We start from the raw sequence: 15,238 nt of genomic DNA, 5'->3' as shown, positions 1-15,238 counted from the left end.
AAGTGCTGATATTACCGTTATTGCTGCTGAACCGAGTAAGATAGGTGAAGGGTTCATATACAGGGTCAATTTTGACCAGATATGGATCAGAAAGCGGCTCTTCATGAGACCTGTTAGAGTTTGCTGCAAGCTAGCCTACGAATAAAAAAAAGAATAAAGGGGAATTTGTCCTGTCCGATTTCCTATGAGCAAATAAAGCAAGGGGGTATCAATGCCAAACTCCAAGTGATGCCACACTCACACCGATTTCCTCAAGCCATATCACCTTTCCCCCTCGACAACCTCCTTCAACCTCGCCATCCGCCCCTCGATCCAGGCCTTCTGCCACGCATCGACCTTGCCCCCAAGCATCACGCACTTATCCGGCTCTAGCAACACCGTGCCCCTCGCCACGACCGTCCCCTTCTTGATCACAATCTTCTCGCCGATATTTGTGCTCCCGATCCCAATCTTGTCTATCCTTCTGAGCTCCAGCGCGTAAATCTTGTTGCCCTTGAAGTCTTGCAATATCAGCCTGTGGGTAGCGTTCCGTCTCTGCTGCTGTTGTGGGTGATTGGCTCTACTACCCGCCCTAACAGCATTCCCACCGCCGCCGGTGCCCTCGTCGATATTATCATACTCGGGCTCCTCAGTGGCAGCAGCAAGTCTCACGACCCTCCGCCCCGTCGTCTGCTCCCCCCTCGCAACGGCCTCGAGCTCCTCGACCTGTTCCCAGCGCGAGAGGCTCAGGTTCTCGACGTCGAGAACCTGACAGGGGACGTCTCGTTGCAGGGTCAACTCGGGTTGATCGGTGTTTGTCGTGGGGAGACTCGCGGTGGCGGAGGGGTCGAGGAGGCCCGGCGTCGTGAGGTCCGAGGCGAGGAGGCGGGCTTTGGCGGTCGCGATGAGGGAGGGGAGAGGGGGGGTCGGGACGCGCGAGGTCAGGGTTGTGGTCCAGGGTAGGGAGGGGGTCGGGAAGGATTGGGTTTGGAGAGCGGAGCGGATTTTGGATGTGTAGTCCATGTTATCTTTCATGTGCCGGTTCAGGTTTGGTGAGTGTCTACATCCTGAGCCTATCGAGAGGGAAGTTTGTTGTTTGCTTTCGAATGAGTTTAGGTTGGAGATGGAGAAGAATAAAGCTTCAGTGGGGTAAGCTACCCCAAAATCTCTAAAACCCTGGGCGCGCACCCCCCACTGCAGATCCTGGGCGTTTAGCATGTGTCAATTAGCGCAGCCTCGCTGTGCAGCTGAAGTTCAGGGGGCGCTTCCCCACAGGAGCTCTGTCGCGGACCTATCGCCTGCATCCCCGTCGTCCTCTCGAGGTCAGCCTCGCTTCCTTCGATCTGTCACTACCATCCAACTCTACGCAAACACCTAGAACAGAACACCTCCGACCAATCCCTCAATTGGCTTCCCGTGTGCAACGATCGAAAGAAGGTCTCTTACGCAAGGCCGCCTGTATCCCACCAAGATGTCCACAATCGCATCCCCCCGCGAACCGCCAGCCCTCACCCGCCGCGTCTCAGCACAACCACACACCCCGACATCCTCAACCAGACCCTCCCTCGACACCCCCCGCTCCCTCACAAGCTCCCCGAACCCAGGCTCCTCCGCGACCTTCGGCAACGGAACCGGACCCGGGGGCGCCGCGCCAGCGCCCTCCAAGCGCGCGAACCGAGCCGCCCTCCGCGAGTACTACAACCTCAAGAAGGCTGCCGCAGCCGGCGGGAACGGCACGCCCCCTTCGCTAGAAATCACAGAAGATCACGAGCGCCACGCGGAGTACTCCGAGGTCCCGCCCAGCGAGCTCGACAGCTCGTCATTTGACGCCGAGGCCTACGTGCGCAAGGCGCTGGCGGAGAACACGCTTGACGATTTGTTGAGGGTGTATACCCGCGTGCTGGGCGAGATCCGGGCGCTGGACGCGGAGAAGAAGGCGCTGGTGTATGATAATTACTCCAAGCTTATATCCGCGACGGAGACGATTCGCAAGGTAAGCAAGAGAACAGGATCTCATTTTGAATCTTTGGCTATTTCAAGAATCCCAGAGAGAGTCAAGTCCCCAAGCGAAATACAGACAAGAAAAGATCAGAAAGAACGATAAAAGCTAAAAGGAACCCTTGGGGGCATTTGAACATAGATGCGCGCAAATATGGACCCCCTGAACCCCATGGCCTCGACCCTCGACCCTGCGATCGCGGGTATCTACGCCCAGGCGAGCTCGATCCGCGAAGCGCTGCGTAAGACGGTTGTGTCGCCGGCGTCAAAGGAGCGCGAGGATGAGGCGGCGGTAGCGACGCGGCGGAGGACGCGGGAGCTCGCGAGGGAGGTGTTGGGAACGCCTGAGAAGCTGCGAAGGCTGGTGAAGGAGGGCAAGGTTGAGGAGGCGAGGAGTGCGTGGGAGATGCCGAGGCGGCTGCTGGAGGTCTGGAAGGAGAAGGGCGTCGGCGGGAAGGATGTTGCTGAGTGTCTTGAAGAGGGGGATGCGGCGTTGAGGGTTGGTGGTTCTGGGGAGAGCAGCGTGCGGGCTTCAAGGGATAGCGTGAGATTGTGAGGTGTCTTGTTCTTGGTGTCGTGTTTGGGGTTTGCGAGCATAGCGATGGAGTTATTTGGTGTTGGGGCTTGGCGCAACTTTTATGGTTTGAGCAAAAGAGATAGATTCGCCAAATAGATTTGGACAAAAATCACAGAGTTCACAGATTTACTTCATCACTTCAGTCCACGTAACAGCATCTTCACGGATCAAGTCGGACCTTACGTGCACAAATAAGGCATATCTGTCCTCGGCGGTATGGCTTAGCCATCGCAGCGATGTCGACACGGGACTCGAATCGTTCGAAAGGAAGGTAACGTCGTCAGCTATCTAGAGATGGCTGCTTCGAGCTTGTCTTTGACCCCCAAGTGTGAGCTCGATTCTCTCCTAAACATTTGAAGACATCGCTTTTCCTCTTGAACGTTCGATTCACAAATCGACTTACAGTTCGGAAACGTCCACAATGTCAAAAGGATCCCGGTCAGCCGTGCTGACGAGGACCTGCACATCATGCTCCTGCTGCTTCAGCTCCCCTTCCAACAGGGGCTTCATCACCTCGGTAAGGTACCCCCTCTCCGAATTGCTGTGGAACACAGCAACAACCGTCTTGCCCTCCTGCACGGCCTTAAGCGCATTGTGATGGCTCATCTCGCCCGTGACAACCACGTCCGCAGCCGCACTCTTCACAACGTCCCACCCGCTGCCCGCGCACACGGCCACGGCGCCCACGCGCGCCATCGAGATGGTCGACGGGTCCGGCGAGGCGACCATGACGCGGCGCATGCCTACGCGGGAGGCTACGCGCCGGATAATGTCAGCGAGGGACTCGGGCTGGCGGAAGGTGCAGAGAAGGCCGTAGCCTGAGCCCTCGAAGCCGGCGGGGGGCGAGGCGTGAGGAGTGATGACGGTGCGGTCGGAGGGGGCCGCGGTCGAGGAGGAGGCGGGCCCGCCGGAGACGATGTCGCCGAGCCAGGTGTTGAGACCGTTGGGGGCGGCGTCGACTGCGGTGTGGGGGCAGTAGACTGCGATGCCGTTGGAGGCGAGGAGCAGGAGAGTTGCTTGCTGGGGGTCCTTTGTTGTGATAGACTTAAGGCCCGAGAAGATGAAGGGGTCTAGGGGGGTTGTCAGATGATGGAGGGGAATAATGGATTATAAGTCAGTTCGGGGGCGAAGCTTACGATAGCTCACGATGACGCTCGCTTTTTTCTGAACTGCCTCTTCGGCGACGGCGTAGGTGAGGTCGTTAGTGAGGAGGACGACTGGGCTTTTGGGCGTGGCGGTTGTGGTGGTCACGATGTTATCCAGAAGAAGACCGACATTGTCCCATCTCCTGTCGGCAATCTCTTCAGGGTAGCTGTGCGAGACGATTTAGTTCTAATTGGTCTGTGTTTGGCTGAGAGGTGGTGGTGAGACTTACTGCTTGCGCATGGCAGCCACTACTTGGGCGGTGAAGCCGGCAGAGGAGTACTTGTTGCTAGCCGCCATTTTGATATTTGCTGTGGCAAGATGAGTCTGATGAAGGGAAGATGCTGTCGAGAAATGAGAAGCAGAGTTGTGGACTTTCGTGGAGATGTTCAAGGACTGAAGCCGAAGTGAAGCTGTAGACCCACAAGACCGTCGACTTATATGCGCTGATGCCCTAGCAAGCTTGAAGCTCATTGATTGGATGGGCGTCCTGAAACCAGTGAGCATAGCTTCTCTTGTAGAGTTCAGATATATAAGGATCAAACAGACTCTTGCTTCTTTCGAAATCGATTGACATACAACACGCTCAAGTTCCTGAATTCTCTAAGCCTTGAATTTGGGTGTCGTGGTATGAGGTAATGTTGTAGAGGGGTTGCAGAGCTCGAGCTTCATTCACATATCCATTAAATGCATACGAAGATGTCTTCTGTCATTGGTGTTTTGACTGAATGACATAAGCCCCGCAATGACACATACCCCCACTTCTCTCCAAGTCGTGCCTTCCCAGTTGCTTCAGTGCTGACCTGCGTGTCGTCAACTAAACCTCTCTTGCTTGACTCTTCTTTCGTCAACATTGAGACAGACCTGTTTTCTATCATCAACTCAGCCAAGTCTCGTCCTCAAGCTTCTCTGTCATGCTGAGAATCCACGTCTACCATGGGCGCGCATGCAGTGGTCGACTGCCTCGCTGGGTACGCGCATGGTGAAGGAGCGAGTAAGTACCCAAAAGCGGAGACCGCCATTCCACTCACGGTACTTGGTGCAAAGTCTTCGCCGGTCTATCAACAACCACCAATCCGATATGGTGTAGTGGCCAACATGATGCCCTCTCATCCCCAGTGAGAGGTTAGGCATAGCCCCGAGTTCGATTCTCGGTTTCGGAATTAACTAATTGTTTTGTCATTTTTGCATGTTTATGATGCAGTTGGGTGATATATTGTTGATATATTGATGATATATGTCCCTTCTCTCTCTAAAGTATGGGACTCAGTGTCTATGACATGAAAAGAACTTCGAGATTGGTACTAACTCCTAAATCTAAATCGAAAACTGTTGAGGTAAAAAAGGTACTCAAATTTATAGTTGTAGAGCATGAAACCTATCTATCTATGGTTCTTGCTGAGGGTTCTTTCTCCTGAATGACTTTTACAGTAGTTTGTGAAAGAGAGGGCTTCAACTACATAAAAGAACTTTCAGATATGATATCTTCTCATATGTTCTGAGCTAGAGCAGAGCCCGACCCAAACTCGCCTTTAAATACTTCCTTACTCATCAAATCTAAGCGTCAGGAGTGCACGCTTGCGTAGGTCTGTCGGATCGTGTACATCGTGATAGAGGCGATGATAGTCGCTAATTCCAATGGCTATATCTATTGGAATGAACCGGTTTGAACTTGTGCACAGGGCAATTCGGCGTAATCCTGGGGCGCATGGACTGGCCACCCGTTCTTGTTTATCTATAACGCCTCTGGCAATGTTCGATCACGAATCCGAGCAGCATGCAGCGGGTTGATTGGTTCCAGGCTTTTAGTCCTACAATGGTGGTCTCTACTGATAAATCTAGTATTCTTTGCTGTATCCCATCATGGTGTGAGGTTGAAGTACAAGGGACATCCAGTACTGGCGAGAAGACTGCATCACCTCATCGGTTGCAATCTATCTCATATCACAATGTAACGCGAGAAAGAAGAGGCACTGGCGAGCACCAGATTGGCAGAATCACGAACTGGAGATAAACAGATTCGGATCTACGACTCTCTGAATTGCATACAATGACCCGTGGACGTGAGCATGGGGACCTGCTCATGGTGCGTGATTCAAAGCTCAAAGCAGCGGTTAATGCGTTGAAGTACTTTATATCAGTAGAGGTCTTTCTTTGCCCGTGGTGAGACCACCTCCATCTCGTTGATAGGAATGCTTAAGACCGTAGTGGACGTTAGATGACGCTTTGCTTCACACGGAAAGGATGCAAAGGAAATTATGAGATCAAACAAGATAAACAGGGCAACCCAAGTTCAATGCGCTCGGATCAAAGGGTCATGGCAGTACAGCAATCCGTAAGGAAGTGCAGCATCTCCAACAAAGCCTCCAAGACGAATGGAAGCCACCAAACTTACCTTAGACCCCCAATGACGGAACCACTCCGCCTGACACTTTCAAAAAAGAACCCCACCATCTAATCAATCTAATCGCCGACCCAAGCCACGCCGCCCACCACAGGAAACCCACCGCAGAACCAAGCACCTCCGATTTTCGACAATCTCCCAACCCAAAGCTGCCACCCCCCGGAACCCGATCGTCGCTCTTCCCCGAAAACCACTAGATACCCTCACAATCACATACAAGATGGCAAACCAAATAACAGAGGCCTCGCTAAAGCAGGCTCTCACCGAGCGTCTGCAGGCAATTCACGTCGAGATCTCGGATATGTCAGGTACGTCTTCGCTCGTCGCCAGCATGCACTCCTTCAACCGAAAACCCCCCCACGTCATGCCCCGCCATGTTAGAAATCAATGTACTCGCCCGCGCATCGTCTGTCGCGCCCAGCACACCTCACCTACCCATGCGAAACCACCATTATGCGACATTCTGGGCTTCCTCCTAACTAAAACATTCTATCAAACAGGCGGCTGCGGACAAGCCTTCACCTCGACAATCGTCTCCCCCGCCTTCGAGAAACAAACCTCCCTGAAGCGCCACCGCCTCGTTAACGCCGCCCTCAAGGACGAGATCGCCCAGATCCACGCCTGGAGCGCAAAGTGCCAGACGCCCGCCGAGTGGGAGCGCGATAGAGCCGCCGCCGGCGGAGGCAGCGACGGCCCGCCGATGGACGGGACTGTCGGCGGCAGGGTGGAGGGTGTTGCGCAGTGAAGAAAAAGGGAAAATGGGACAAGACACATCGCACCGGAATTGGAGCTGGACTGGACTGGCCGCCCCGGTTGGAGAGAGGGGAGCATTATGCATCATCAGTTGTCACTTCGCGCCGAACACGGAGATGACTGGGCCGCTTGGGGCGACATGGACATATACACAGGGCGATACGTCCCTATACAAGGCGGGAAAAGAGACGCCACGCATGAGATCCAAAAAGAAGAACATGGAGGCATCTTGGGAGGATGGCGCGATAGGTGTTTGGTCTAGACACCCCCCTTTTCGAGTATATACATGAGTTTTTCGCGGAAAGCAGAAAAGCAGAAGCAGGCTTTTCGTGGCTTCGTTCTTTGTCATTTATCAACCTACTCCTAACAGCATGCCTGGACTCCCCAATGAACCAGCTCCATTAGCAAGAGATCTAGAACAACCCAAGCAAGTCCTCATTCGTCTTCTTCCCGTTTCCTTCGCCACCTTGAGGTTGTGCAGGCTGGTGTAATTGCATGCCCGCCGGCAAGGGCTGCCCGGACCCTGTGTTGCCAAAGTCGAGCCCGGCGAAGCCATTCATCATGTCATTCATGCCGCCACCACCTGCTCCAGGGCTCATCGGGTTGGCCGCCTGCTGTTGCTGCGACGGAGGAGCATCAAACAAACCCATCATGTCAGCCATGGCACTCGAGTTACCACCTCCCGCAGGGCTGGCCACTCTGTCTGGGGTGTTGATGTTGCTCTGCTGCTCGGCTGATGCAGGGGCAGCACCGTCAAAGTCGATATCGAGAAGGTTTTCGATGTTGTTTTGTGAGTTGGCGTTGCCGTTGGCCACAGCTGCCACTGACGCAGCAATGGGGTTTTCGGCCGCCTCTTGCCGTTGTTCGCGGATGGCCGCGCGCTGAATCTCGTCTGCTCCATAGCGACCCTTGCCGACAAATGATTCTGGTGGCTTGTGGTACACCGACGCCAGAGTAGAAAGCTCTGCGAGAAGTTGCTCGAGGAGAGCAGGGGGAAGGCTGGTCATTGTTGTGGTAATGGCGGGTTTCTGAGACAGGACAATATTCTTGGCGACATCCAAATCGCCTGACAATAGACGCCAGTAGACGTAGGCTCTGTCTCTGATATCTGGGTTGTCGTTGTCTGTCGTAGCCTGCTGAAGCACCTTTTGGACCAGTCCCTGGTTGCTGCCGGGCTTCTTGAGGAAGAGTTTGACCACAGCAGTCAGGATCTGGAGTTGAGTCTGCTGAAAGTTAGCGATGTCCTTGAATATCTGGAATGAATCGACAAACCTGTGTGAACTCCTCCATGAAACCCTCCACGAAACTTTCCAGAATGTCGTCGGCGTTGTTGATCTTCTCAGCGTACTCTCCCACAATCCAAATCAGCGATCCTCTTGCCGTTGGCTCGTCCAGCTCGTCGATATACTTGCAGAGCGTAGGGATGACGCCCTCGTAACCAGGGTATTTGCGGAGAATATCCTTGATAACCACCACAACCTCCTGCACAACGTAGTTGACCTTGGTGGCAATCAAGTCCAACAATGCGTTGACGCACTTTTGACTGGCACTCTCGAGCTTGATCGCAACCTGGCCAATGGCCTTGACGGCGCGCTTGACAAAGTCCATATCGACCTCCAAAGCGTACTCTTTCAATTCTGCGAGGAGTTGGTCAAAGTTCTTCTCGTTGGCTATCCGAACCATGATCTCGAGCTTCTGAAGTTTGACGTAGGGGGGATCGTTATATTTGCAGAAGAAGACTCGCAGCTCTTTGCTAAGAATATCGGGCTTGGCCTGCAGGAGGAGGTCAATATTGCGCAGAGCAACGTACTGCACCTCAGGAGCAGACGCCACAAGCGTGACAAGAGGCGGCGCCATCTTCTTTAGGTATGATCGCACAAGCTCCGGGCTAACTGCCTTCATGTGGATAAAGACCACCTTCACGGCGGCCAAGACCACACTGGGGTTGACGTGTTGGAACTGTGGCGCAACTCTTTCACAAATGTGCTCAGACTCCTTGGTATCCGCAGCAGGATAGTCGGCCAGTGTGGTCAGGATAGTGACGCGACCCCATTCCGTGCACTCGTTGAGAGCCATCAACAGCTTCTTCAGTGTGGCCGGTGTCACTACAAGTGCTCGAGTCTCTGGGGCGGTTTCGGTGATTTCTGAAAGCGCCTGGACCGAGTTTGCGACAACCATAGGATTCGGGTCCCCAATCAACTCCTGCAGTGACTCCAAAAAGCCGTTCTCTATGCACATTGATGGGTTGAGATCGAAGAGTTTGGCGACACAAATCGCGGCCGTCTTTCGAACGTATGGCGACTCGTCTCGTAGTGTCTTCCGCAGTGGCTCTTCCATGTAATCCACCATCTTGTCGACTCTAATACAGCCCATCGTTCGGATCGCTAGCGCACGGATGAGGGGATTTGGGTCTTCGGAATCTTGTACGAAAGTATTAACGGCAAGAATACAGAGATCTGGATGCGATTTCGCGTAGTTCCTGTTGTATGCTGTCAGTAGTCGCTTTAGATGCCTCGCCTAGGCAGCAGATCTGTTTCGACTGCGGACTAACATCAAGTATAAGTAAACCAGCTTCTTCTGGTCCAGGTCGCCTGTCGCAATGTTCTTCAGGACATCGGGGAACAAAGCAGACACGTCCTTGCCCAACGTCATCGCCATAATCGTCTTCTGGATGGATTCCTTGCGCTCGTAGGCATATTGAGAGACAAGGCCTGCCCGCAGCTCAAAGGTCTCTCCCTTCCTCGGGACAGCAAAGGCCCCACGAATCCGATTGACCGCCATGGTGTCGGGAGGTGCTCGAGGTAGGGGGTATGGTGATTTAAGGTGTGTTGTCGGAGGGGGCTAGAGGCGATCTAGCAGATGAGAGAGATAGCCAGTCCGATCAGGACCTGGACAAGCTCATCCAAAGGTAAAGTCTCGGTATTCAACAGCAGTCCGCTTGCTTTTGCTCGTCGTAGGTGTCCGGGGGATGCAGTGAATGCACCTCGTCGGTAGTCGCCAAGAGGATGAGGTGGTCGAAGAAGTACCTGGCAGTGGAATGCACCCCTAACCTTAATCCCAGCCTGGCCAGCCTGGCAGCAGTGCTGGGCGCTGCACTGCTCCGATTCGCTAAATGAATGTCGCTTCATCCTCCTTGGCGACTCCACAGCGATGCACATGCAACTATCGGGCCTGTCGTTTTATCGGAAACTCTTTTATAGAGGTACAAGGTACTAAGCTCTTAAGGCAAGTAAACATTGATGAACTCATTGCAACATCGCCATTTCCATCTGCTGCCCTTGACCTCACTTTTTGTTATACTTCTCCGGCTCCTCCACGGCATTACGGAGCTTTTATCCCTATCAGCAAACAAAATTTGCTAAGAAATTCGGCTCAGGCCCGCGATCTGAAACACTGCCAATAATACCAATCACTAAATAAATCACCATGGTAAGCCATTTCCGTTCATCTAGTGAATGAAGGCATCTCACAAGTCTCTTTAAGGCCACATTGCCCAACCTGCGTCGTTTGTTCATCGAGGCAAGAACGGATGATGAAGAGCGGGAAGTGTCTAGGAAAGCAGTGAGTCGGTGTCAAACAGCTCCATGGTGTCCCTAAATTTACCAGTCATGCAGTTTTATAACGCAGTCCTCTTCATGAGCTCTGTGACTATCTTCAGCTTGATTGCTCAGAGGATGAATGCCGTGAAATGAATCAACACAGTCAACCAATAGTGTTCGTTAAATTGAACCACAGATGCCGAGCTTTTCGACAAATGCCCGCCGCGTTGGGTATCCAGAGGTTCGCAAAGCCTGCTTCAGGGCTCTGCGGTCCAAGATGATGCGCCCCGCAACAACGCCAGCCGCAGCAGAGTCATGGGCAGGCGAAGAAATTAGTCGTGCGAGACACATCCCGCAGCATGACAGGGAATTCGCGCTTGCAAGGACGAAGTTGAACATATGCGGGCGACCTCTTCCACCGGCAACTGGGAGAGTGGTGCTCGTTGAGGACAGGGTCAGGCCCTGATACCGCCGATTCACGACTGACTGAGACTCATAGCCGTTGCTGCAGCGAGTATACGAGCATGATATCAGATTGATGAGTCACCTGAAGGCACAAAGAAGATGTGGAAGATGTGCAAGTGCTACTATAGTCGTAGGCAATGCGATGCGAAAAAGCACCGCGCCAGGCTCCTTGACACAGGCCACTGATATCAATGAACATTGTTTGATCCTCTGCTTTGCAGGCGACGGCTGCTGATAGTACACCTGGCCAATGCGGAGACCTCCGTCTCCACGTCCGTCTCAAATCGTAACTACCGTACACCATCATAAGTTGTTCTCTTTGAGTGCCTCCCTAACAGACGTGAATATTCCTCTTGAGTTATTCCAAATCCTCACCAACGGCCCATCAATCCCATATAAGGGATCATTGGGCGGTACGGGAACAGCAGAAACCTCTTCTATCAGCCCGCTCTTCTCCTCCAACTTCTTCTTGCCGATTTCGTATTTATAATGAGGTGAACCTTTGGGATACACTCCAACATATCGATACTCAGGCTCTCCCTCAACAGGGTCCGCTGCTCCCTCCGCCTTTGAGACAGAGGCATGCCCTACGCCTGCTGGGACGACGACGACATCGCCGGCTCGCACTATACATCGTACTCCGCTGCCGACGTCATCCGAAACCCCTTCGCCAAAGACTAGCTCGGAACTGCCTTGAAAGACGCCTGCTTCATGGGTTAATGGAGTTGAATGATTCAAGGGGATCGATGGACCTGCCGTAACACTCGTGAGTGTTTGGGTGAAAGTGCTTCAGACTGATAGTCCCCCAAGTTCCCTATAGTTAAAAGTCTCTTTAATAACGACGTCAAATGAGTATACGGAGACTTAGTAAGCCAGAATTCTTACCTTCTTCTCCCAGCCGTGACGTTGAAGTCTTTCTGATGCGCTCTCCTCGTTAAGTGGCTGGAGAACATCACGATATATGAGGACTGGAAGATCATTATTCGGACAATGAGCAGTCCTCTTCAACGGGTACGCCTCGGGCTGCGCGACCTTCTCATATGAAGACATTATTTCACCGGCCCATGCGGGATGGACTCGAGAAGACCCGTTTATGATTCGATGTGTTAAGGAGTTCTCACGCCCGAGTATGGCCACGAGCTATTGGGTATTTTGAAAAATAATGTTTGTGGTGTGTTTGTTCATATTAACTTCCTGTCGCTGTCAACAACACCTACTCCTCTAACCCCGGATTCTCTGGTCATTTGACAGTGCCAAGCAGCCAGAAAGGCAAAGAGGCAAGCTGCTGGAGTTATCTCCGAACGTCACCAGGAGAAGACATCGGCTCCGAGGACCCCTCCATATCGTCCATTCCTGCCGATCCCGTGGCCACTGAAGCACAATGATGTCCTTAACTCTGTCATAACATCAACGCAAGCTTACAGATCAACACCTCGACTGATTATCCAGTATTACTCTTCAAATTCGTCCAAAACATCGCCCTGCCCTTCCTTCGTCGGCGCCTTCGCCTCCTGCTTCCTCCACAAACCAGCAAGAAACTCATTCGTACTCGCCTCGTCCATGCTCTTATCCTCGCGCTTCTTCAAAAATCGAGGGAATCGCAGGCTCAACCCTCGCTCGTCGCTGACGAGCCCAATGGCGGCCGTGTACGTCGGACTCAGAGTGATGTCCGCAAACGCCATCTCCCACACCTCCTGAGGCTCGAACCACACGTCAGGCTCGGGACCAGAGTACTCGACAAACGCGGGCTTCTGGGTGCGCGTGTTCTGCCTCTCGCTTAGCTCGCCGTCGTCGTAGTGCGCCCTGTTCGCCTTATAGAAGGCGTCTGTAAAGCCCGACATGCACTTGCACACGACCTCGAGGGCGCCGCTGTCCTCGTTGCGGACGGCCATGAGGATTGGCGACCACCATTTGGACTTCCGGCCTTGTCCGTGCCAGGCGGCTACCGGAATCATGTCCAACGTCTCAAAGCTTGAGTTGTAGTCCTTCTTGACCTTTAGCCACGAGTCTAGTCGCTTATCGGGCTCGTATGTGGCCAAGAGAGGCTTGCGTCTGCCCTTTTTCTTCGGAGCGCCCTCCTCGTCCTTGGTGCCTTTGCTTCGTGATTTTGACTTTGAAGGCGTTCTGGGTTCCTCGGCAACCTCGCCATCAGCCTCTACTGCGCCGTCACCTTGATAGGGGACATCTATCAAGTTGTCCAAGATTTTGACCATAATGCCTTCACACTTGATATCGGTTGCCGCTTTAAAAAACTCCAATACGGCATCCGAGTCTTGCGATGTAGCATCCAGGCTCTTCACCCAGGTGAATTGGCGGGGAACTTCGATAAACATCGATCGCAGGAGCTCCCTTCTTTCTCGAAAGGGCCGGTTCAGTAGGGGTTGTCCGTTGAGAAACATGAGGTCAAATGCGAACATGCAAACGTTGACTTGCACGCTGCCGATAGCGACATCCTTCCGCGCGCGATTGCTCAGCGTCTGGAAGTTCTTCAAATCTCCCGTCTCGCTGTCCACGGCCACCACTTCGCCTTCCATAATAAAGCTGTTGACGCCTTCGCCGCGAACCTTGGGCATCAATGCGACTAAGTCGGGGTACTTGTCCGTCATCAGCTCGAGGTGTCTTGAGAAGATGGAAATTTTGCCGCTTTCATCGCAGTGAATCTGAGCTCTTTGGCCGTCATACTTGAACTCGCAAGCAAAGTCTCTGCCCTGGAGTTTCGTGAGCATCTCGGAAAGGTCTCTTGTGATGCTTCCCAACATGGGCCGGAGTGGTATATGCAGCGTTAAATCACAACGAAGTAACAGCTCGTCGCAGACGCCAATTTCCAATAAGACGGGTACAAGATCGTTGTAGTTGGGGCGCCGCGCGAAGCAGGCCTTCAGTATTTCCTCTGGCCTGCTCCATACTTCAGCGAGCTCTTCCTTCTTGAGTTTTTGGAGGTCCTTGACTGATCGTAGTGGGAACTCAGCTCCCGGAGGTCTGGAAAGGAGGAAGGCTCTTGAAAGAGCAATCAACATGGTGGTTTTGACAGCACCAATACGTAGCTACCGACGTTAGACATTTGATAAAAAGGCTGTTATAAAATCAAAACCTACATGTTGACACAATGTTCGTACAATGAACCTGCTCTCTTCACCACCGCGGGCATCTTGTAGAAGTCGATCGACAATTCTCTGCTTTGCTTCGCCGCTTCCGTTACCTTGGCTATTGGCAATTTTGACTAGTGATTGGTAGACAGCCTTGATGGTCAAGGGCTTCGGTTTCCGCAGAGTAAAGCTTTGCTTCTTCTTGGCCTCGAATGCAACGTCCCCGGCATCACCGTGCTTGTCGTAAAGTGTCTTTAGGGAGCGACCGTCTAATCCACATACCTGCTTTAGTGCCTTGGAAATCGCTGACCCTCCCAAACCGAGCTCTAAGGAGATGTAAGGGGGCGAGATGGAATTTGTTGCAAGCCAGACCGCGGGCAGTAGGCTCTCCGGGTCAGCTTCAATCAGTACTCTGATACAATTGACTAGAGTATCCACAATCTTAATCCGACTTTGTGTAGCGGATACCAAGATGAAGCATCGGGTGAGGAATGCGTATGAAGCGTGCCCTCCCTCAGCTGCCCATGATCCCTTCAGCTGAGGGACATATTCTGAAGGATCAAATATCAGTGGGCTTTGGTCCAGAGGAATGGTTGCTGAAACCGTGTCTTCAGCATTTGCCACGGAAGATAGTGACAGCGTCTTCGTGTTTGGCGTAACAATTGGCAGAACCGAGGATGTCGGCGACCCTTTCAGTCCAGACTTTGCCTCGATAGGTTCCTCTCCATTAGTCTCATTCAACCGTAAACTTGGGTCCTTTGCTGGCTCAGGACATGGCGTAGATTCTGCTCTTTCATTCTGCACCTCGGCATCCCATTCCGCTTGCAGCTTCCTGGCAAGCTCCTCATCCGTCAACTCCGGCTGCTGGTCGGCGGATCCCGTGCCATTCGATATGGCTTCAGGAGCAAGTTCCGTTGTGGGTTTCAGTGACGACGTGCCGTTCTGCTTCTGCTTAGAGAAGAAGTATTCCAAACCTCTCGAAGGTACTCCGGTTGACGACTGATCGTTCAGTTTCCTCTTCTTACTTGGGCTGGGCATGGTGATGATGATGTTCAATGCAGGGACTTAGTGCGTGGAAAGCTTCGGATGATGATTCTAGTGGGAACGGATGCAAATGAAACTTCGTGCTATCATCACGAACTGCCCAGTGGAATTTTACTTCTGTCTCTTTCCATCTGCTCAATGTTGTTAGTTCATCACTGAGCTGTCCGCTGAGGTACCTTAGCTCAACCCTGTAACAGTCTCAGTCAATGACGCCGCTGCCTGCGAACCGAACAAGAGGGTACGTGCACCT

General features: G+C 52.9%; 8 protein-coding genes across 8 annotated transcripts; 3 read left to right on the top strand and 5 right to left on the bottom strand.

Annotated features, from left to right (window-relative positions):
* Positions 1-261: 261 nt before the first annotated feature.
* Positions 262-1,002, bottom strand: CPAR01_07299 (RecQ mediated genome instability protein Rmi1; the record flags this gene model as incomplete). The annotated part of the gene is made up of 1 exon (XM_060491569.1): positions 262-1,002. One exon carries the CDS (start codon positions 1,000-1,002, stop codon positions 262-264), a length of 741 nt encoding a protein of 246 aa, XP_060350443.1.
* Positions 1,003-1,450: 448 nt separating this feature from the next.
* On the top strand, positions 1,451-2,533 carry CPAR01_07298 (uncharacterized protein; the record flags this gene model as incomplete). Its single annotated transcript, XM_060491568.1, has 2 exons — positions 1,451-1,972; positions 2,120-2,533. 2 exons carry the CDS (start codon positions 1,451-1,453, stop codon positions 2,531-2,533), a joined length of 936 nt encoding a protein of 311 aa, XP_060350442.1.
* Positions 2,534-2,953: 420 nt separating this feature from the next.
* CPAR01_07297 (uncharacterized protein) lies at positions 2,954-3,997 on the bottom strand (the record flags this gene model as incomplete). Its single annotated transcript, XM_060491567.1, has 3 exons — positions 2,954-3,624; positions 3,691-3,866; positions 3,930-3,997. The coding sequence occupies 3 exons, from the start codon at positions 3,995-3,997 to the stop codon at positions 2,954-2,956; spliced, it is 915 nt and encodes a 304-aa protein (XP_060350441.1).
* A 2,324-nt stretch (positions 3,998-6,321) lies between these two features.
* Positions 6,322-6,846, top strand: CPAR01_07296 (BolA domain-containing protein; the record flags this gene model as incomplete). The annotated part of the gene is made up of 1 exon (XM_060491566.1): positions 6,322-6,846. The coding sequence occupies one exon, from the start codon at positions 6,322-6,324 to the stop codon at positions 6,844-6,846; it is 525 nt and encodes a 174-aa protein (XP_060350440.1).
* A 421-nt stretch (positions 6,847-7,267) lies between these two features.
* CPAR01_07295 (uncharacterized protein) lies at positions 7,268-9,635 on the bottom strand (the record flags this gene model as incomplete). The annotated part of the gene is made up of 3 exons (XM_060491565.1): positions 7,268-8,077; positions 8,127-9,333; positions 9,406-9,635. The coding sequence occupies 3 exons, from the start codon at positions 9,633-9,635 to the stop codon at positions 7,268-7,270; spliced, it is 2,247 nt and encodes a 748-aa protein (XP_060350439.1).
* Positions 9,636-10,328: 693 nt separating this feature from the next.
* CPAR01_07294 (uncharacterized protein) lies at positions 10,329-10,546 on the top strand (the record flags this gene model as incomplete). The annotated part of the gene is made up of 2 exons (XM_060491564.1): positions 10,329-10,415; positions 10,469-10,546. Coding segments are annotated over 2 exons (165 nt in total), but the record flags the coding sequence as incomplete, so codon positions are not given.
* A 27-nt stretch (positions 10,547-10,573) lies between these two features.
* On the bottom strand, positions 10,574-11,908 carry CPAR01_07293 (uncharacterized protein; the record flags this gene model as incomplete). The annotated part of the gene is made up of 4 exons (XM_060491563.1): positions 10,574-10,898; positions 11,238-11,562; positions 11,621-11,672; positions 11,744-11,908. The coding sequence occupies 4 exons, from the start codon at positions 11,906-11,908 to the stop codon at positions 10,574-10,576; spliced, it is 867 nt and encodes a 288-aa protein (XP_060350437.1).
* A 401-nt stretch (positions 11,909-12,309) lies between these two features.
* Positions 12,310-14,982, bottom strand: CPAR01_07292 (DNA ligase I; the record flags this gene model as incomplete). Its single annotated transcript, XM_060491562.1, has 2 exons — positions 12,310-13,902; positions 13,954-14,982. The coding sequence occupies 2 exons, from the start codon at positions 14,980-14,982 to the stop codon at positions 12,310-12,312; spliced, it is 2,622 nt and encodes an 873-aa protein (XP_060350436.1).
* Between the last annotated feature and the right edge of the window lie 256 nt (positions 14,983-15,238).

The sequence above is a fragment of the Colletotrichum paranaense genome (assembly GCF_030867605.1).
Source record: "Colletotrichum paranaense strain IMI 384185 chromosome Unknown Scaffold_5.1, whole genome shotgun sequence".
Lineage (NCBI taxonomy): Eukaryota > Fungi > Ascomycota > Sordariomycetes > Glomerellales > Glomerellaceae > Colletotrichum > Colletotrichum paranaense.
Note: the sequence above shows the minus strand (reverse complement) of the source record. Positions and strands in the feature narration are given on the sequence as shown.